This window comes from Accipiter gentilis, chromosome 21, assembly GCF_929443795.1.
Source record: "Accipiter gentilis chromosome 21, bAccGen1.1, whole genome shotgun sequence".
NCBI classification, from domain to species: domain Eukaryota; kingdom Metazoa; phylum Chordata; class Aves; order Accipitriformes; family Accipitridae; genus Astur; species Astur gentilis.
The window spans coordinates 1,388,776-1,410,619 of record NC_064900.1 but is presented as its reverse complement, the minus strand read 5'-3'; the positions used below and the strand labels follow the sequence as shown (position 1 = coordinate 1,410,619).

Sequence of the window (21,844 nt, the reverse complement as noted above, 5' to 3'; positions counted from 1 at the left end):
CCAAAGCATGATACTCACATGACTGAAGCAACTGGAAGTCACCTACGTGCTCTGAGGTGTGCCACAACAGCAGATAACGTACAGCAGCCTGAGCAGCTCACCGGCGTGAGAAAGAGGGAAAGGGGAATTGCTTAGATCATGGCTGACACGGCAGCTGGAAAGGGTAAAAGAGCCAGCAAGTGGGTTTTTTCATTCTTTAAGAAAAAAACCCCAACATACAGAAAAGGTCTTCCAAAAAATAAACCAAATATGTACCAAGATGTGCATATAGAGACACACAGATATATGATGTACATCATTTATATACATACCAAAAAACCCCATATAATACATGCCTAATTATCTGCTATTCTTGTCCAAACTGGCAAAGGCCAAAAGTTCTCCCAAACAACATGGTGATGGAAATTGTCAGCCATGACAAAAATGCTGAGAAAATTGCTTTAGACCATCATTCAGATACATCAAATCAGTCCAAATGTTTCAGTTTTTAACTATTCCTCAAGTCAAAAGAAATAAAAAAATGTGAGTCATCTTTGTCTCACACCCAGCAAAAAGATGCAAAGCAAAAAGTTTTGCAAAGATCAGTTGAAGACAGTTTAAAATGCTTTTAAATACTGTGGAAATCAGAGAATCCCTAAGTATCAGCTCTACCAAATTTGGCTCTGGTTGCTTTGTGGGTGCCGTTAACTTAAATGAGTATAAAATGGGCATTTTCAGGGGCAAAATCATTTTTGTCATTCCGATAAATGGAGGCACAATTCCAGAAAGAGAGAGGCGGTTTTGGAGGATGGTCTGTTACTGTAACTGAGTAATTTCAGGAAATAACAGTAATGTAAGTCAAACAAGTTATAAACAAACATGCTCTCTACAAAGTGACTGGACTATAGCTCCATTGTAATGGTAATTGTAAGCACCAATGCTGTGTAATCGTTAACGCATAGGTTACAAGGCTGGTTCAAAAGGGTGATGTGCCTCTTCGGGGATTCTCCAGGTCTATCTGAGTGCATAAAACCACAAAAGGCACAAGTCAGAAGAGCTCGCATCCCTCCACTAAATGGCATCTCCTATGGCACTGCCCCAGATGGAGTATGGAGCTGCACGGACCGTCAGTCCGACCCAGAAGGACACTTCTAATGCTCTGGGGAAGCTGCTTTGTAATAGGCATTTGATACAGTATTAATTAGTTCATTCCCCCCCATCCCTCCCACCTTGTGCAACTCACCTTTGATGAAAGTTCAAAATAAATTACTTGAGGTATAATTAAGTTTAGAACTGCAGAAGAAACGACATTTCTGCTTTGGGTTGCTTTTTGTCGCGGGACGGGGCTGGAGGAAAGCTCTGGGTTGTGGCTGTAGGTTTGTAACGAGCAGATGTCACAAGGCTGTTCCTAACATGCTGTCACTTAACTGCTGGCCTCAGAAGTGTACTGCTTGCCCTTTTCAAGGACGGTATTTTGCAATATGAAGAGGTAAAAGCGGCTGTGTGTTTTGAGTCACTAACCAAACCACTTCTAACTTCAGTAAGGATCGAAATTCAGTGACAGACGGCTCCGAACAAGGACTGCTCTGAAGGAGTTTATTCATAGAGGAAAGAAAGAAGTGAAAACCTCAGAGAGAGCTCATTTGAGAGAAAATCTTTGGGGGAAAGGATTGGGAAAGGGATTCCACCGTTATAATGGCAGGGGGGTGTTATGGGCTCCTGGTCTGGCTACGGGTGTTCATTTCGGTGGTCTGAGGAAACGCGGCGAGGCTTTGGGAGACCTCGATTTCCCAGGCACAGATCGGTGAAACATGTTCCTCCTCACGGCTGGGCCAGGTAGTTCTGGATATGAACGATTTCTTTAGTTAATGAACCAGCGAAAGTGACGCTACCTCATGCGTATCACCGAGCCTCCACCCGCCGCTCTGCCCCAGCCCCGACCCTCTTGCAGATTTCACCCCAACCCCCCCCCCCCCATCTACCTCGGCTTTGCCCTTGAAAAGCACAAATCGGTCATTAAAGCCACGGACCAGCCCTCAGCGGGACCACCGGCCGGGACGCCGTGTCCCCGCCGTGTGTGGAAAGGCGGGACAGGTTGTTCCTCAGCCGCAGCAGCCCGGGGCAGGGCTCCCCTCACAGAGCACCGGGCGGGAACAAGGACGACCCGCCAAGGTCGTGTCGCCGGTTCCTCCTCTGGCTCTGCACGGCCGCAGACACTTGAAAGAGGCTTTTTATTCCTCAGGAGCAGCGCCTGGGGAAGGGGGGAGGAAAGGGGAAGGGGCAGGAGAAGAAGGAAGGAAGGAAGGAAGGAAGGAGGGAGGGGCGGGCGGGGAGAGGCTGGCAGGGCAGGAGCCGGGCGGGGTGCTGGCTCCAACTGGAAAGGAACCGGTCCCAGCCCAGCCGGGAAGGCTGTGGGAGAGCCGGCAGCGCTTGGGGAAAGCACACACCGGCTCCGACCCCGGTCCCGGCAGCCGCCGCCCACTATGGGCACGGCACCTCGCGTTAGTCCCTTGGGGCGAAGGGGGTCTGGGCGGGGGGGATCAGATCTGTGTCCCCCCCTCCCCGCCTTGTCACCCGTGGGAGGAGAGGGCTGGGGTGGTGGGAGCTTGTGGGTGGACGGTTGGGGAGGAGGGGGTGAAAGCCCGGAGGTTTTGGGAAGAGGGTGACGCAGAGCCGGTTTGTGTCACCGGGGCTACCCCCTAACTCAGGGTTTGTGCCGTAGGGAGGGTCTGTGAAGACGGGGAAGATGCCAGAAGGGGAGAAAACGAGGCAGTGTAAGCAAGAAGAGGAGCACCGGCAGAAAGAAGAGGAGCGGGAGGGTCTCATCGAGTTCTACGGTTCCTACCAGGAGCTGTTCCAGTTCTTCTGCAGCAACACGACCATCCACGGGGCTATCCGCCTGGTGTGCTCCAAAAAGAATAAGATGAAGACAGCCTTCTGGTCCGTTCTCTTCTTTCTCACCTTCGGCTTAATGTACTGGCAGTTTGGGATCCTCTACAGGGAGTACTTCAGCTACCCTGTCAACCTCAACCTTAACCTTAACTCCGACAGGCTGATTTTCCCAGCTGTGACGCTGTGCACCCTCAATCCATACAGGTAAGAAATAGACTCCCAGAGCTGTTGACTGCCTTGACTTTCGCAGGTGTAGGATAAAAGCAGGTACTCTTGTTGTCCTCATGATCCTTGACCGTCCCCTTCTGTACCTGTGCCGGTGGAAAGGACACTTTTCACAGGCCTTTGCTGCTGCAGGGCATTCACAGTAAGGCGTGTTATTTTAGGCAGTTCTGCTTGGTGGTGTTTTAGCAGGCTGCACTGTAAACTGCCACAGGGCAAAAGCAGATGCGTTTACTACAAGGATGGTAGCCTCCGGCAAGGGGCTGGATTTGCAGCTGGCAGCAGGAATGTTCTGAATCACCCCAGCAAACTGCCGCATGTCTTATTCAGAGGTGTTTATGTGCATCCAGCCCTAAACCTGCAGGCTCCTCTCTCCTCCCCGTATAGATACAGTGCCATCCGGAAGAAGCTGGATGAGCTGGACCAAATCACGCATCAGACACTGCTAGACCTTTATGACTACAACATGTCCCTGGCAGGAAGCGACTGGTCCACACTGTCCACGCGAAAGCGTAGCTCAAGGAGCCTGCTCCATCACGTCCAGCGCCATCCATTGCGAAGGCAGAAGCGGGATAACTTAGTCAACTTGCCAGAGAACAGTCCCTCAGTGGACAAGAACGACTGGAAAATTGGCTTTGTTCTGGTGAGATCCCTAGATATCCTGTGTCCTACAGGCTCTGGTCTCTGCCAAGCTATTTCTGTCTTGTTAGACCCTTGGCCATGCCTTTCCCTACACAGAAGTCTGATTAATCTGCACTGGCTTTTGCTAATGACAGATAAAGGTAGAGCTGAATCCTTTGCCCAATGCAATCCTGCTCCCCAAGTCCTGTCCCTGTCCATGTGGGCCCCAGACTTGTCCATGTCAGTGCCTGTCTTTTCCTAGGTAGAGTAGGGAAACCTTGTCCTTCCTGAAGGCTACATCAGCCTTGCAGTTGCCTTTGAAGAGCCATTTATTAACATCAGCTGCAGTTTTGCCCAATAATAGCAAAGGGGAAAGTATTGGATGGCAGTGGGCCATGTGAAATGTGGTCAGGGTCGCATTTGTTCCTAGGTAGCAGCTTCTTTGCCCTAGGGTATCTGTGTTTGCATTTAAAAAGGTGCTGAAGGACTGAAGCTAATCGCTTGCCAGTTAACTGGAGTTCCCACAGGATCACAAACGTCTTACTGGACACACCCTGAAGGAAGGGCTCCCCACACAGGAATTTAAATTTTCTGGTTTTATACCACCACATAGAATTGATATGCAGCAGATCACCCTGCACATCTCACTGTGACTTGCTGCCTCCTGGCTTTTACTTAGCCGTGCTCATTCACCTGGTGTTTCCCTTCCACCGAGGAGCTGCCCTGGGTTTGCTTTTCCCCATCCTGCTGATCAACTTTTAGTCGAGCGCAGGAGCCCAGCGGAGCTCTTCCACTCCCTCGGGTTCATCTCCTGCCTGTGCTGAGGGAGCACAGCTAATGCATAAGCACAGCCTTGCCTCCTGGAGAATACTTCTGTGACAAGGCTGGTTTTCTCCTTCTCTTCTTAACAGTGCAGTGAAAACAACAAGGACTGTTTCCATCAGGCGTACTCCTCAGGAGTGGATGCCGTGCGGGAATGGTACAGCTTTCACTATATCAATATCCTGGCGCAGATGCCTGATGCAAAAGCCCTGGATGAGTCTGACTTTGAGAATTTCATCTATGCTTGCCGCTTCAATGAAGCAACATGTGACAAGGCGTAAGTGGTGGAAAGAGCCCACCAAATCTTCCTGAAAACACCCCTATTTTGTGCCTGGGTCTGAGGGGAATCAAGAAACCCACATTAGAGAACCTCTTTCCCAAGGTGGGATCGTGCCTTGTTCAGTTCCTGTTGTCTCAAATGATGTTTATTGAGTCTTTTCTGTGGGTTGTGCTCACCAGGGTCACAGTTTCTGTGACCTGAAACGACCTTGGAGGATGATTTTGCCTTTTCCTGGGTTTCACACAAATGAAGTAGTAATACTGGTACAAACCCCAGAGTGGGTACAGATGTACAGTGTAGAAGTCTCTTTATTCTACTCGCTACAATGGTAAAGTGGTACATATCAGCCCATGTACAGGAGGAGAAGAGAGAGTTGTTACAAAAAGACAGTAAAAAAATATCCCACTTCTCTCCTGCCATCATTGGTCAAAAAGCCCCGAAGAGGTAGTGGAATGAAACCCCATCAGCATGGGAGGAGGAGGGGTAGGAAGAGCTGAGAGTTTTGTCAATATTAGGAAGATAATACAGTAATTGCTAGTACTGCTAAAACCCATTTGGGCTCTCAAGAGTTAGCAGTATGAAAAACCTGTCTGGGTCCAGGATATTTTTTACAGCACAGTTTAATTGCTTTTCCCTCTTCAGGCAAGTTTACATAACAAATACTGCCCATCTGCTGTAAGCCCCTCTCCCTGCAGGTGGAAAACAGAGTTGTTCCTTTCAGAAAGCCCTTCCCCTTGGTCTCGCAGTCCTTCTCACCCTGTGTGAATGTTTCTGTTCCCCTCTCAGGAATTACACCCACTTCCACCATCCCTTGTACGGGAACTGCTATACTTTTAACGACAACAGCAGCAGCCTGTGGACATCCTCGCTGCCTGGGATCAATAATGGTGGGTGAGAGGCACTCATTGGTGAGTAAGAACAGCTCAGCTCTGTTTTCCCCAGGAGTTACAGGCATCATCCTGCTGTGCGTGACACTGGTGGTGGCAGGCTGCAGCCCTGCCCTGTCTCGCCCAAACTCTGTTTTCACCCACGTGGAGCTGGCTGTCTCATGGACATGGCTGTCCCTCGCTGCTGTCCCACTGAACTCTCTCTACCCCATCAGTGCCTGATCCTTATGTTCGTTGCTCCCTCTGGACCCGTGCTGGCTCTTCCTGAAGTCCCCTGTTGAGCTGTAGTGCTGTGCTCCAGAGAGCCTGGTCTTCACCTTCTCCTTCCCCATTTTCCTGTTTCCAGCCACTGACCTATTTGTGTTCCCAAACCCTCTGAAACCTCTCTACACCCAAAGTTCAGGCTTTTCTTCCATCCGGCTCCGAGTCTTTCCATGCAATCTCTCTCAATTCCCAGTTTGGCTTTTTCTAAGCCCCAGTGAAGAAATCCAGTTTTCTCTGGCCTCTCCTGGAGCCTCCAGCTTTGGCTCTGGCCTCTCTCCAGCCACCCTCCACTGCTTCCCAGCTGTGGTGCAGCCCTGGTTGATGTTTCTCGTCCTTCATCTCTTACGGACTCACTTCTAACCATTCTGCTCTCTCTCTTCTCCCGCACGACGGCTGGCCGTGACCTCCCTTGCTCTCTGACATTTCCTCAGGTCTCTCTCTGGTGGTGCGCACCGAACAGAATGATTTCATCCCTCTGTTGTCCACGGTGACAGGAGCCAGGGTCATGGTCCACGATCAGAATGAGCCAGCCTTCATGGATGATGGAGGTTTCAACGTGCGTCCAGGTATTGAGACCTCCATCAGCATGAGAAAGGTGAGGAAGCAGCAGGGGTAAGAGCTGCGGACGTGAGGTTATGGGGGAGCTTTAACTTGGTGGATAGATACAGATGGGTTGTCATGGCCCCAGTGTGTATTTAAGGGAGGGGATTGATCACATGGAGTGGAGGGAGGGGAAGAAGAGCAGCTTATTGGACTAGACGAGAAGCATTTGGCTGCAATTTATCAGTGAACAATGAAATGGAGGAAAGCAGGGGGAGCTGGCATCCCGAGGAAAGCATAAAAAGCAGATACTGATGGACAAGCACCCTGTGGCTGGGAAGCGTAGAAAGAGAACAGCAAAGAACCAGTCGTTCTGAGTAATGACTGTTCAATATTCTAGGAGATGACTGTGCGTCTTGGGGGCAGTTACAGTGATTGCACAGAGGATGGCAGTGATGTGCCAGTGCAAAATCTGTACTCATCCCGCTACACCGAACAGGTAACTCATTATCACTGGTCCTGTGCCAGCTTGTTTCCCTACTTTCCTGAAACGCTTCAGTCCCCTAACAGCCACGCTTGTCCGTGGGCTCTGTTCATAGTATGATGTGATACAGGCTGCAGTGGGTTTGGTTCCCTTGTTCAGCATTTTCCACCTCATATGCCTCCCAGGTCTGCATTCGCTCCTGCTTTCAGCTCAACATGGTAGAGCGCTGTGGCTGTGCATATTACTTCTATCCCTTACCCGCTGGAGCAGAGTACTGTGACTACACAAAGCACGTAGCCTGGGGTAAGTGGACAGGAGGAATAGTAAAGCTTATGCCCACCTCAACCTGTTTGGTCCACCTCATGTCCCATTACATCTCCTCATTGTCTTCAGTGACCTTCCTGGTGTGGGACATCCAAAAGACACTCTTGTCTTGGATGGCTAGTCCCTCTGAGTTTGTGGAAGGAAATCTCCCCTGGATTCCCCTCGCTGTCACCCGTCACCCTTTGTATACAGATACTGTGAGCTTACCTGGATTTACTTTCTCTGCTGCTCAGGCTACTGCTATTACAAACTCCTGGCTGAATTCAAAGCTGACGTGCTGGGCTGTTTCCACAAATGTCGAAAACCTTGCAAGTAAGTTTGATTGTCAGGCAAACTGGAAACTCTTTATTCCTAGAGGTGTTGAAAAGCATTCGCTGACCAGGGCAAATGCTTGAGTCAATAGCTGAGCTGCGACCTGAAATGATATTTCTCCCATCAGGAAGCCGAAATGGCTGAGGAGCATCAGTGTCGGCTTGGGGCTGAGCTCCCAAGGACTGTGCAGAAGCTCAGTGGGAAGTGGGCAGAACTTCAGCATGGGAGGGAGTTTCCAGGCGTGCCTGGGGATTGAGACACATGGCCTTGTGGCTCCTACAGCTTCAACAGCTAACACGGCCTCTTGTCTTCCAGAATGACAGAATACCAGCTGTCAGCTGGATACTCTCGCTGGCCTTCTGCTGTCTCGGAGGTAAGGAGAGGGTATCCTGGCTCCCTAGCGCTGCTCTCACCTCCCATCTAGTCCTTCCTCAACTGGTACTAAACCTACAGGAGGTGACTGTGATCATGTAATGCAATTTATTGCACTTTCATTTCAGGACTGGGTTTTTTACATGCTTTCACAACAGAACAAATACAATATCACATCGAAGAGGTGAGAGCCCCTCAACAGAAGTTGCATCCAAACCAGAAACCATCCCAGTGGAGTGTGTGTGTTGGGGGGGTCAGAGTTAAGATTAAATCACAGATGGGAAGAGATTAGGCAGGGGACCCATGGATAAGGCCAGTGGATTTGAGTCACAGTAGAGATAAACTGAGACTTCAACAAGGACTGGGAATCCAAGTGAAGAATCTGAAAAGGGTCAGATGCTAGTATGAAAATAGTAAGCCCCAGGCAGCTGCTGTGTGGTCTGGAGTCATGGTAAGGGCTGATGGAAGAGTGGGAAGGAGAGCCATGCGGGAGCTTGTACTTAGCCAATGTAGGATGCCACAAACATTGGGTTTCACAGTGCAGTCCCAGAAGTGCACTGTGAGTACCAAAGACCGTATTTAGTGCAGAATGAGGGAACAGCAGAGATGGGGAAAAGCCTCTGGCTGGTATATGTGGGAGGACAGGAGGGCAGAAGGGGACAGAGAAGACAATTACGCTTGGTGAAGAAATGCAGGGATTGCAGACTTGGGATTGCTGAGCCCCATCTTTCATTTACAGGAACGGAGTTGCCAAAGTGAATATCTTTTTTGAGGAGTGGAACTACAAGACCAATGGGGAGTCTCCTGCCTTCACGGTACACACCTTACTGCCACGTCCTCTCTATTCACCCATTCCCCCACGATGTCCCTCCATATTGGCAGGCATTTGTTCCAGCAGCATTGCTGGTTATAGAGTCTTTTTTCCTGTGGCAGAGTGGGAAAAATTCTCCAGCACCGCAGGGGCACTGCTAGTGGGAGCAGGCAGGGAAGCAAAAGGCTTGAACGAGGGCTGTCCTCACTGCCCTTTCTCCATCTCTTGCAGGTAGTGACTCTGCTGTCCCAGCTTGGGAACCAGTGGAGTCTCTGGTTCGGATCCTCTGTCCTGTCTGTGATGGAGCTTGCAGAGCTGATTCTGGATTTCATCGCCATCACCTTTATCTTGGCCTTACGCTGGTTCCGTTCTCAGCGGCAGCATCTCTCTCCACCGCAACCTCCTCCAAACAGTCACGATAATACTGCTTTCCAAGACGAGGCACCAGGTCTCAGTGCTCCACACCGCTTCACCGTTGAGGCTGTAGTGACCATGCTGCCATCCTACAACAGCCTGGAACCGCGTGGGCCGAGCAGGGATGGTGAGGTGGGACATGAGTGAGGCAGTGGCTTATTCCACAGTTTGGATGGGTGGCAGCTGGAGCAGAGGCTGCACACTTTGTCTGTGGGACCTGCATTTCCTTCTTTCTGGGGTGCTCTACCTGGACCGTAGCAGAAGACTGCACTGTGGTTGGCCTGGGTTCATTGCTTTCACTACTATAGGTGAATTCTTCAGTCTCATAAAATATTATTGCTCTGGGAATCCCCAGTGATGAGAGTTGATCTAGTGTATGTATGGGAGAGATGTCCACTTGGTTTCCTTACGCTCCTTGCATGTGCACACCTACATGTGCATGCATGCTTTCTTTTCCCTGCAACAAGGATGCTGCCACAGTTCTGGTCTGTTGTTAATTAAAGAGGTTGGGCAGGCGTGACTGGCCTCCTCTGTGGTACAACAAGGGACAGGAATGTAGTCTCTGGGGTACAAGTCTCTCAACAGGCTGAGCTTTGTTAAGCTTTCCTTAAGGTTGGAAACTGGTTGCTCTTTTCCTAGTTCTTAATGTCCAGCTCCGATCCCAAGACCAAGCCACCCACCCTCTCCTCTCCCCGAGGAGAGGCTACTTGTATAGCCCTGAGAGATTACAGCCACTGACATAATCTCAATCTATATTACACACAATACTCCAGGGAGGTGATCGATGCTTGCTGCCACTCTCAGGTCAGGACAAAACACCCCTGGCAGAATGAGGTCTCCCTTTTCAAGCTGCCTATGTGGCACTGGGAGATCTTAGCTGTACAGCAACCTCCTTCCTTGTGATATACTGTACACATGTACGTTCAGCCATTGGACTGTTTGCTAGAGTGTTGGGGATAAACTGATCTCTACATAGGAGCTATGGAAACTAAGTGGCTATGCACACCCTCAAAAACATCCCAAACAGTATCTCTTGCAGGATCTCATGGCAGGAAAGAGGATCAGAATAGCACAGGTCACGCAGTGCCTGCTCTGCTCCACTCTTCTCCGGCTCACCCACAGAGGCTCTGCTGAGGATTGTGAAGCACAGGAGTGCTGCAGGCTTTAATCTAAGATCCTTTCAGGGAAAGCTTTAGCCTATTGGACTGAGCCACATAGGCAATCAAGGCCAGGACAAAGATGGTCCTCTTCCCAGGAACAAATTTGGAGGTCTTTGCATGAAAGCACACATCTTATTTCTTGCAGTAAGCTTGCCATACTATTTTTTACACTCAGACCTCTGCTGCAATGGTATTTACACAGCACTTTATGGGGTATCAAGAGAGCAAGGGTGATGTCCTTAACAAACAGGATTATCCACTTGACCGGACACAAACACAGATACCGGAATTTAAGTGTATCATTTAGGCAAATAGCTGTGGTACCATGTACCCAATCACACTGCAAACAACCTCTTCTGAATTTAAAAACTAGTTAATCATAACAAAAGAAAAACTTCAAATATTTTAAAAATTAAGGTAGATGCACTGCCCTTGGGAAGATGGAGGATTTTACTGCAGTATATAAACTCTTGCCCAATTCTTCCCTTTGAGATGCTAAACACATGCTTGTTGTACTGCTTTTGCCTCAATTACCTAAATGCACTTTTCACTTCCCAGCAGAGAGTGATTTTCTTCCTCATAGACATGAACGCTGCATTCTTTATTACACAAATATTCATGTTTTTTCAAACTTACCCTTGTTTGATGTCTCTCTGCTGGGAATAGGAGTGAGCGATTCAGGGGTGTCCTTCAGCAAGGGGAGCAGACCAACAGGAGGGAAAGCCCTACAACTAGGCACTTAGAACTGTAGAAACATATATTCCCCCTGGGAGGCTCCCAGTGGAAAAAATCAGGACTCCTACAAACAAGAAAAAAAAAAATCCACTTTCTGTGTTTATGGGAGATTTTAAGTGAAGTAAAAACCTGACACTGGACACAAAGGTGTTTGCTTCACAAAACCACCTCCAAATCAAGAAAGAAGAAAGAGCAGGTGCAACTTCTAAAACAGTCTCTGTATATCATAAACGTACAATGATTCATATGGTGAGCATGATCTTTCCTGAATATCCAAAGAGTAAGACACGATTCCTCACATCACATGGAACCTTGTGAAAACCATAAAATTGATGTGACCCACTGCATCACACGTAGTTAAGTGGGTAATTAAAGGAAGATTAATCAGATGCATAACTACTTGAAACATTAAATTCTCTTCAACATCATAAAGAAATATAGCTGTAGAAGGTGGTGATGTATTCCCTAGGGGAAGCTTGCACCATATTATCTCTCTCTTCTGTAAAAGTGTTAAAATGCAAAAAAATTAGCTTTGACTGATGAACTCAAAAGTAATGGCCCCATTCTGGGTAGCTGTAAATCCAGAGTTAAAAGCCTGTACAAACACAAAGCTGTTATACAAGCCGATAAATAGATTAGCCCTCCCTGTCCTGAGGATCAGGGCAAAAATTGCCATCTTGGGAGAAATCAGGTGATCCTCCCAGGAACATCCCTACACTTCTTGTAGGCTGACAAGACCACAAATTATCAGCTCAACAGATGTATAGTGAGCTTGGTCTGGCTGAAAACAAGAGGCGAGTCCAGCAGTGCTGGAGAGTGCAGAAAATGGAGTATTTCACTGACAATGTGAAATATTAGAGAAAAGGGAAGGAAGTGTGCATTTAGAGTGATTTGTAGGTCAGCAAAAGGCAAATTAAAGGTCTATGCTGTGGAGAAGGAGAAAGCTGAGGGGATATAAATGCTCCATGGTCATAGGCATGTTAGAGGCATAGCGCAGTTATTTAGAGGACATGGAAAACATGTAAGGAGCAACTGTAGGTCACAGGACACTGAAGAAAAGCAAGGTGTGTCTTTTTGGACTGTGACCATCTGTCGTGCAGGGAGAAGGTGAAGTAGGAGTACAAGTGCTTGAAGGGGGAAGGGAAGTGCAGGAGGAGAAAAATCATTTTGTGGGTAAGTTGGAGTATTAGAGTGGTTTGTTTTGCAGGAGTAAGCAACACAGAAGTGGGTAGTTCCACATGCTTAAGGAGAAGAATGAGGATGAGAAAAAGGAAGGGGTTTACGATGGGCAAATTACAGAGGAAGAAGAGGGATGAGTGTTTAGGAGCTTAAAAACGTTAGCAGGGGATTTGTGGAAGTCTTTAGTACTGCTGAAATATAAGGAAAAAGAGGTGAGCTCTTTTGGGATGTGGAACAGCCCGCAGAGAAAGGCTACAAAGGGCCCCAGTGTCCATGGGACCACAGTGGTGGCACACATCTGCGAGTTGATAGGGGGTTAAGAGCATTTGGAAGTCCATGTGCTAGCAGAGAAGAGAGATACAGTCTGGAAAATACAGGGACACTGAAGTTTGAGGGCTCCAACTGAGATATGATGAATTTGGAGACTCTGAGAAACTCTAAAGAAATTTGGAGCAGAGTGGGACTGGGGGAATGGAATGAAGTATTGGAAGAAAGGAAAGAATGGGCCAGCCCCTCCAGGAAGGAGGAAAACTAGGGAAAGCTAAGCACAGGATGGTTGAGAAGGCAGGGAACACAAGGACAGAGAGCCATGGGCAGGCACACCCTGCTATCTGCTGAAAACTTGTTCCTTAAGAGCGTGACAGTCACAATTTGACAGCTACCAAGACTCTTCCCCCCCCCCAATAAGAATTAAGGTAATAGAGGAAATGCACAGAAGTACAACATAAGTGTCTACAGAAACTAGAAAAAACAGGAAAACTACTGCTTCAGAAAATAAGCATTACGTCCACAAGAATAAAACACTGCTTGCTGGAGTGCTTAGAGAAGCTGGACAGATAGGTGCAAGGTCTGTCCATGCAGACTGAGGTCAAACCTAGAACGAATTTGAGGAAAGAGTTCCCAGGCTCTTCGCACAGGTTCATTAAAATCTAAGGCGTGGAGATGCACTACATCAAGAAATAAGAAATGCAGCAGTGCTGCTAGTAAAAGGACAGAGGGGAACCACAGAGATCAGGAACACGCTGGAAGGATGGCTGTGTTCAGTCTTGCAGTTCTTTATACTTACCAACGTGCAATATTTAAAGGGGTCTTGTGAGCACAAGAGAGGAAAGCACCTTCAGCTTCCAAGTACATGTTTAAAGGCAATGAACTAAATAAAAAAAAGCTTACTATCTGGAGATTATGGCAAATTTATTAAAAAATAGTATAAGGGCTTTTGGAAAAGAAGCATGGCAGGAGAGAACACGAAAAGAAAGAGTCATTTTGGCCTCTGCAAGAATCATTTAGTGGGTCTACATGCTGAAGGAAAGGATGTTATGGGGCTGTTCATATTGGAAACCTGCAGAGCAAAATAAGGGTGTTCCAAGTAACTATCTCTGACAAAAAATAGCTCAAAGATTATCAGAAGTGTGGAGGCTGAAGTGCAACTTTATTTTGGTCTGCAAATGGGAGAAGTTTTGTGACGGGACCGTTGCTTCTTCCAAGAGGAAGCATCATAGGTAACCTGGAAGAAACACTGGGCTGAACTCAGGTATCCAACAGACACAGCTGAGTTGCCTATTTTGTAAAATATATATCCTTACCTCATACATCTCTCAGTAATTATTTGCTCAGAGGTCGAACAAAGATAAAACCTCTGTACTTCCTCATTATTGCCTCTCTTCACCAAGTTAAGGCTTCCAACCCCAGTGGATACATCAGAGCAGAGACCTCCGTCACTTCACACGGAAGCTAGGTCCCTTAAACAAGCGTTGATGCTGCATTCCTACTCCGAAGAAAAATCTTGTCTTCCCCACCATCATTCAGTTACTCTCCAGCTGAGACTAGATGTATGAAGAACTACTCTGCCAAAACCTTGGCCTTGCTTTTAGTGCACATTTAAAACCATGTTTTGTCCAGGATAGCAGAATCTGCAGGAGCAGCAGAGATGCCGATGCTCACCTTAGCTCACTCAGAACATCAGTTCCCAGCAGATCATGGTACTTTAAATACCTACCGGAGGATTTACGGTTAGACGTGCAACTCTTTACAAACATGCACAACATTGACTCATGAATTGGGCACAACCCTGGGGCAACTTTCAGCAGCATCTTCAGCCCCAGTTCTGTGCTCCAGAGCAGCTGGCCAGCTTTGGAAAGCGAGCATTCAAGTCCCTAGGTTTGCCTAGGGACCTGGGAGACTGTGTAGTCAACAGTCTGGAAACACATCTGTTCCAAGAAAAAGTTTTTCCTATCCCCCTACATGAACAAAGCTGGGAACTAATAGGAAGACAACACACAACTTGGCAGGAATTGTAGCATGACTGGTTCATTCAGGTTGTGCAGGCCTGATCTGTGCTGAAGTTTAGACCGTATGTGCTGCTTTAATCCACCAGCCAGTCCAGACACCCTCCTTTCCCAGGAAGGCTTTCATCTTTCAAAGAATTAGCCTGGCTGCACTGCTGCAAATCCACCATTGACCATACATTGTTCTGGCATGATTTTGATGATGTTTAAGACCGGACAAGGATTGATCGTATGGGAACCACAAGCCACAGGGAGTACTGCTTTACAACCTGAAGTTTGGAACAGCAGGGGCAAATAAGGGCACAAGTACCTCATTTTAAAATAAGTCCACACTGGACAAAGCTCTGTCATTTCTTTTTAATGAGTTTCAAGTGTACAGTGAAGCAAAACAAGGGGGCACTTACCTTTATTCCAGCCATGCTCCAGGATATGCTGTGAGCTACTCTTGGAGGTCTTCATCTGGATCCTGAACGTATGTCCCAACACCAATGGAGAATTGCTTTCTGGGTTTAAGGATCCTAGGACAGGTTATTGAAACCCAAAGGCAGCACAGCCTGAGTAACTAGAGCTACCAGTAACATACCCTCTGATGCAGGGGACTACCTCCTCATGCTTTACACAGCGGGTAGACATTTGGTGGCTGGAAGTAAGAGTTGGCTTGGGCAGCCTCTTCCAGAGCTGCTGGTTCATACTTCGTGTTACAGACTTACCAGAGTCAGTCCAGCACATGGTTCCAGTACAACTGGAACTACCATCATTACGATGGAAAACCAGCCACTGCTTTGAGGGCCAGAACTTCAGGTGTGAAGTTACCAGTTTGGTATCCCAACCCCTCCCCACCCACTGACAGACCAGACAGACTCAGTAAGGTGGCGAATTGTGTTTCTTAGAGACCATTAAAAGTACATGAGCTGATTAGTATAACATGCCAGAGGAGATTACAGTTGTGTTTATAGAGGAAGGAAATAAACTGCACGTGCGTGAGTGGCTGTAATGCTGTGAACAGCAGAGTCCCTTGCTTTTACTCAGAGGGCCTTGGTGATTTTTTTCTTTGCCCATGCATAGAGACACAAGGGAGGGGAAAGGGAGCGGAATAGGCAACATACAACATTTAAGAGAAAGAAATGGAAGAGACAGCCTAGGGGGACCTCAGCCCCCAAAGGAACAGGAAGAATGTGGCACCAAAGGCTTGTTTAGAAGAGTTCAAGAGAATTGCTGGTCTGTGGGCCTCAAGCTTGTATGCCCACCCCCTAAAATGATAGCAGTAAGTAGTACAAGCAGGCCCTGGCTCCTCTTCAGTAGATGCACTTCTGACCGTCCATCACATCTGTTCCACAGGGAATTAGGGAAGTGCTCAGGGGACGAGGGCTGCTTCACTCCAGATCTTCACCTCTGCCCTCACCCAAGGTGGAGAGGGATGGAATCGCAGGGAGATGAACTCAGTGCAAATGAAACGCTGGGGCATGGAAGCGAGCATGCAAAACCTAGCCCCTTCCCAGATGCCCAGTGAGGAGGAAAGGGGTTTCCCCAGCACACCCAGTGAAACCAAAAGCATCTGCCCTTCCCATCTTTGCTACTTCACTCCCATCTGGGAACTCCAGTGATGTTCTCCCCTGCCTCCCCATATCCCCTTAAGCCTAGGCAGGTGCCAGTGTATTCTAGAACCGAGGAAGAGCTTCCTAAACTAAAGGAGTTCCCTCTTCCCACTCTAGATGACGGACTACAGCTCAGCTTGTGAAAAAGAAAACAAACAAAAGAACAAAAACCACCCAAAAAAACCCAACAAAAACCACTAAACAAACGACAAGATGCACATTTCCTCAGAAGACTGCAGAAACTCAGGAACAGGGCAGCTCACTTAACCCCAGGTTTGACAACACATTCAAGCAATTCACAGCTCTTGTTATTTTTCATGGAGGAGAACAAGGGAATTGCTTACAGAAAGCCACAGCATTCCACGCTGCAAGTTTACTTCCAGCAGAGACCACCTTGGATCTAAATTCAAGAGAACCCATAGCAAGTAGGAAGATTTCAGTTTGATAGGCAAGATCTCTAGAGATCTAAGCTGCCAGACTGGGACATCCGATGTCACTTTGCAATCCCCTAGCTAGCCATTCCAAGTATTTTCTAACTCCCGCTGAAAGTTCAGGCTTTGTGGCAGCACAAACAGAACAGGTATTCTTAATCAGAAAGCTGTGTGGCTCAGTCTCATCAGGAACACCTCCAGTCTCCTTCACATCTCCCATCTATGTAGTGGATTTCCTTTGACATTCAACCCAGTAACACAAAAGCAAAACACCCATTCCCATTCTGCCACTACCCCAAAGTCTTCCAGAAAGCTACAAGACAGTAGAAAGCCACAGGGTCCTGGCTTGTGTCTGCACAGATGAAAGGAATATCTGACACCCCCCACCAGACTCCTTACTGTTGTTCTTTCGTTCCTTCTGGCAGGAGATTTTACTCCCACTTGTGCCTTTTAGATAGTAAAAAAACCTCCTTTCACTTAAGTGTGTTTAGTCTGTTGTACTTGACCGAGGTAATCATATAGGTTCTCCTTTATAATAACTGAAATGGCCACATTCAGACAGCAAGTCATCTGAAAATAAGGACAGGCAGAATAAATCATTTAAGTGCTCATCTCTCCATGGCTAGAGAAATCTACATCACTACATCTAGCTCAGTCAGATGGCTCACAGTCACTGACCAACACAAACTAGCCTTTATTTCAGAAGCTCAATGAAAAGCTTAAGTCATGCTGCCACTCTTTTTAGGCAGAACACTAAAGAATCTCACATGTGGAAGTCCTTCATCCCCAAAGGCACTGCATTAAGGCATTCTTATTTTGCTAGAGTCCATACAGGCACTATTTGAGAAGCTCACACCCCAAAATAAACCACATAAATTCCCTGCAGAAGAGCAGCAGCAAGAGCTACCCACTCCTCCTCTACTTCCCTTTCCTCGAAACTCAGAGGACCCTCCCTAAAGCTGCAGCAGCTGTTGAAGAGTCTAACCATGTTCAGTAGAGCGCTTCAGAGTCCTATACAGAAGACAAATCAAAACCAATAAAGAAATCAATGAAGAAGCTAGGTGGAAGGGAAGGGAAGGAAAGATTCAGGGGCAAGAAGAGACAGGCAAGGTGACAGGGGACAGTAGGTTGCAGACTGAAGGAGCTATATTCAAGTAAAAAAGTAGACTGGAGACAAAGCAATAGGGGGAAAAAAAGGAAAGAACAAAAGGGCAAGTTACACCAAAGATGCCGCCCGAGACCTCCAAATCCCCCACCAGGAAAGGGACTTGCCAACCCACCCATTCCAGGGCAAACGCCCCTCATACTTACGCGTTTACCTAACCTGGCAGAGAGAATTTCCCATCTCTACAATGATGGCCACCCCCAATTCCTTCTGTTACTATGTAAAGCATACCATTTCCACAATAAGCATGGGAGTTCCAGCACCCCCACCTCCCTTCCCCAAGGACCGAAGTTAACACTTATGCAATCGAGACCCTCCAGATCTCAAACCAAAAAGTTTAAAGTACTCTAGAGTTGGTGCTTCTCCACCTTTGATCCTGGGCTTTTTGGTACTTACTTACAATCACCGCCACCACAATGGCACCGATCACTCCCATCATGATCATCATCTGGAGAGAGAGATTGGCAAAGAGTAATACTCAGAACAGATTGACAAGTTCACATATTCCCTGACACCCAGAGAACATAAGCCAGACCCTGAAGGTAGGACAGCCAAGGCCTCAAAGTCTTTCCACAGTAAAAGAATCCTAAGCATTTGAAATCGTTATTAAGCCCCAACTATCCTCTCAAAGCCCTGCAGGAGAGGACCAGCCCAATTTCCTTCTGATGAAGGAGGTCAGGGCACTAGGAAACTCACCTTGCAGTTCTTCCACCAGTACTTCCTTTTGAGTTTTGCTGCACTGCTTTCAAATTGTGAGGCACCGGCCTGAAGTGCATCTGCCCGGTCATCTAGCTCTGACAGTTTCTCATCTCGTTGCAGCACCTTGTCTACATTTACACACATTATATCAACCACCTGCAGAAAGAAGAATAGTAGCAGCAGTTGTATTGGTAAAGAGAATTGAAAAAGTAAGAGGAGTAACTTGGCCAATAGCTAACACTGAAATACTAACAAGTGAAAGCTCTAAACAAGGAAAAAGGGTCACGGTAAGAAACAGTTTTCAAGTCATTGCCTACTTTGAAGTGGGGGAAAAAACCCTAGACCCCGTGTTAAAGTATCAGTTCAACTACACTTAAACCAGGTCCTTGGCCCCACATTCTCATCACCCGTCTTTAGAAGCTCTCAAATCCAGCAAGTCTAAGTCACTCCCTTCACGAGAGTAATCACATGCTCACTCCCCCGTAACTGCAAAAATAAGTTAGAGCTACATGTTGCTGCCCCAGTGAGGCATAAAGGCGTTACTGCATGTCAGCAGCCACACCACAGACACTGACCCTGGAAAGTCAGACAAGGTTCCCCCCACATCACACGCTGAGTCTGCACACAGGCTGTTGCCTTGAGGCAGCAGGCAGGGATTAAGATTCAGTTGTTCTGGATGCTGTATAGCTTTATTTCCGTAACAGATGGATGCTAGAAGGTACCAAAAATCTAACAGGCCCGCTCCTTAGAAATCCTATCTAGAATTAAGCAGCTTTTAAACATGAAGCAATCTCTCCTCCAGCCTCTTTATAGATCTGCCATCACCTTTTGAGTATGAATGCGTTTCTGGCATTAGCATGACAAGAGCATCCACCCCCTCAGCAACAGACGCCCGTCAAGAACATCGTTGCTGCAGAGCGGTAGGAAAAAAAAGAACGCAGGCAGCCTACAGGAAGCCAGCGCGGCTGGCAGGGTTACCAACCTCCTTCATTTGGGCCTGCGTCTGCTGCAGCCGACGGTTACTGCTCACATTGGTGGCTTGTCCGGGGGGGGCCCCACCAGGGGCTCCCCCTTCGGGGGCCTCGGGAGCAGGTTGCTGAGCTGGATCAGACCTAAGGCAAGAGATGGGTAAAGAGAAAAACCCAGACACTCAAGAGGAAGGACCCTCCCACACACACACTCCCCAAAAATCCACCTGAACCCCGGTACCCCCAGGGCTGGGCAAGTGCTGGCTGTTGCCCCCATGGCCTCCACCCTTCCTAGACCCCCACACACACCGGACAACGAGGCGGCGAGCTGAGGGGAGAGCCCGGAGCAAAAGCAGACCCAGGAGGGCAGCGGGGGAAGGCCAGCCCCGGTGTAGGGGCGGGGAGGGGGGGGGTGCCCGGCGCTGCAGCCTCCCGGGAGCTGGGAAGGGAGACCGGGAGGGGGACCGGCAGCGTGCCACAAGCACCGGAACGAGGGTCACGCTGACGGGGAGATACAGCGCGGGGGGGACAGCCCGGAGACGGGGACACGGCAGCCCCCGGACGGCTGGGCGCAGCGGTGGCCGCCGGCCAAGTTGACAGCGGCAATGCGCCACTCGGACCTCACCGGCCAGGACGCGGGGGTCGTCTACGCTGGGCCTGTTCCCTCCCGTTCCACCCACACCCCTCCTCCCACCCACCCCCCCCCCCAAGCCACGGCCGGGCGGACACTCACATCGCGGAACGGGACCGGGACCCCGCCACGGACACGCCCAGCACCGAACTCCGCACCCCACCAACTGACGTCGCCGCCGGGGGCTCCCCTACTTATAGGCGGTGAGGCCCCGCCCCTAAACCCAACAACCACTCACAAGAGGCCGCAGGAAGGAACAGCGAATCAGCGCCCCCTTTGGATTACTCGGCAGCCAATCAGCGCTCCGCCGCCCTGCCGGAGCGAGGCGCTCTGTGATAGACGGCTATTTACCCGAGCCCCACCTCCTCCCTCGCTCCCGACTTTCCACGGGACAGACCCCGCCCCGCCCCGTGACAGACTCTCGGGGTCGCCCAATGGGAGCAGAGCCCGCCCCCGCCCGGCGCCCCGCCCCTGCGGCGGGACCGGTGGTGCGTCCCCCTCCCGCCACCCCCGGGACTACCACGGCCCCTCTCCCGGTCGCCAAATGGGGCCCGGGCGGCCACCGGACCCGCCGCCCACACCAGCCCTGAGGGAAAACCCCCTCGCCACCACCCTCCGTTGGGGTCACGCAGGGCCTGAGACCCGTCCCCGTTGTTTTCCCGGTTCGAGGCCAGCCCCGCGGCGGGGCCGTGACCAGGCGGGGGCCGCGGAGCGGCTCCATAACTCCCACCTCCGTAGCCTGTTGGCTCCGGTTAAGCCGCTGTCCCCTCGATTAAGAGATGGCGTCGCTGGCTGGCTTCCACCCCACCGCACGGCCTCAACAGGGACGCCAAGGAAGCGGACGCGGCCCAAGCCCCCGCTGCCCACCGGCAGCCCCGAGAACAACTACTACATGTTTGGTTTGTTTTCCCCCTCTAAAGATTTTTTTTTTGAGAAGCCTGCTGGATCGGAAGGGAGGATTCTTCAATTTGGGACAAACGGGGAGGCAGGAGCGCAGCGGAACAAGAAATCTCCCCATACGGCATTTGGCGCGGTGAGTGGGGTGAGGAGCAACTGGTTCACACCTTTTCCTTTCATAAGGTGATACAGGCCATTTAATAAAAGTTTTTAGCGTCAGATCCGATAGATTAGTAGATACACAAGACAGGTTATAAATTATAGCCTGGGAGCCAAAAGACTGCAGCTACAAGGAAGGTAAAGACTTAAAACAGGGTTGTGACTACAGCCAGGGGATTTGCAGCTAGGACTGCTGGGGGTTAAGGAGCGACCTAGCACTAGCGTCAGCGGAACTGAAGGTTTTTAAGCTGTGCCTTCAGACAAGCTGAGAAGAAGCTTCTGTAGCTTGGCGACCTTCCTGCCGCAGCGCGAAGACTGTTCCAATAACAATTGTGAATCACGGAGGATGGAGCTTGTGGAACTACCGGTCCACAGAGCCCTTGCCAAGTCGGTGCTTAAGGAGGCGACGAAGGCTACGTGATACTTTTCTCTGACGCTTTTCCAGTCACTGATATACTTTCAGCTCAGGATTTGCTACACCTGTGGTTTACATATGTAATAACCCCTAGCTGCTCTCTTCCAGGTACTTGCTCAGTCTCCACTTGGATCCGTGGACAATTCCTGAAGTCAGAACACCTTCTGGCAATGAGTCCCACAGGTCTGCCACCCTGCTCTGAGAGCGTGGAGTTCAGCTGCCTGAACAGAGGCTTTGGCTTCACCTTCCTACGGCTTAGACCTCAAAGGAGTTCTTTCCATTCCCTGCCGCTTCCAACCAA

The 21,844-nt window shown here is 49.2% G+C and overlaps 2 protein-coding genes across 8 annotated transcripts; one reads left to right on the top strand and one right to left on the bottom strand.

Annotated features, from left to right (window-relative positions):
• The first annotated feature begins 2,313 nt into the window (after positions 1-2,313).
• On the top strand, positions 2,314-9,371 carry SCNN1A (sodium channel epithelial 1 subunit alpha). The gene is made up of 13 exons (XM_049824657.1): positions 2,314-2,480; positions 2,702-3,075; positions 3,481-3,736; positions 4,626-4,813; positions 5,603-5,703; positions 6,399-6,562; positions 6,908-7,006; positions 7,177-7,294; positions 7,549-7,627; positions 7,943-8,000; positions 8,128-8,183; positions 8,739-8,814; positions 9,042-9,371. Exons 1-13 carry the CDS (start codon positions 2,463-2,465, stop codon positions 9,369-9,371), a joined length of 1,917 nt encoding a protein of 638 aa, XP_049680614.1. The 5' UTR covers positions 2,314-2,462.
• A 1,729-nt stretch (positions 9,372-11,100) lies between these two features.
• On the bottom strand, positions 11,101-20,231 carry VAMP1 (vesicle associated membrane protein 1). 7 transcript variants are annotated; one of them, XR_007509062.1, is made up of 7 exons: positions 20,175-20,231; positions 19,456-19,585; positions 18,471-18,629; positions 18,171-18,222; positions 14,988-15,101; positions 13,882-14,852; positions 13,707-13,802 (listed from the first exon to the last, which is right to left on the bottom strand). XR_007509062.1 is itself a non-coding variant. In XM_049824658.1 (6 exons), coding segments are annotated over exons 1-6 (588 nt in total). In that variant the 5' UTR covers positions 20,177-20,231; the 3' UTR covers positions 13,707-14,721. The 7 variants fall into 7 exon arrangements, 6 of the variants coding, with proteins under 6 accessions (XP_049680618.1, XP_049680615.1, XP_049680617.1 ...); XM_049824658.1 differs by having other exon boundaries at positions 13,707-14,852; XM_049824660.1 differs by having other exon boundaries at positions 13,707-14,290.
• Positions 20,232-21,844: the final 1,613 nt, after the last annotated feature.

Coding starts and splice junctions, on each gene's coding strand:
- SCNN1A (XM_049824657.1), top strand. Junction 3,737..4,625: donor GGAAAATTGGCTTTGTTCTG/GTGAGATCCCTA, acceptor TCTTCTTAACAG/TGCAGTGAAAACAACAAGGA. Junction 7,295..7,548: donor CACAAAGCACGTAGCCTGGG/GTAAGTGGACAG, acceptor TCTGCTGCTCAG/GCTACTGCTATTACAAACTC.
- VAMP1 (XM_049824658.1), bottom strand. Junction 18,223..18,470: donor ACTGGTGGAAGAACTGCAAG/GTGAGTTTCCTA, acceptor CTCTCTCTCCAG/ATGATGATCATGATGGGAGT. Junction 14,853..14,987: donor GGAGCATGGCTGGAATAAAG/GTAAGTGCCCCC, acceptor TCCAAACTTCAG/GTTGTAAAGCAGTACTCCCT.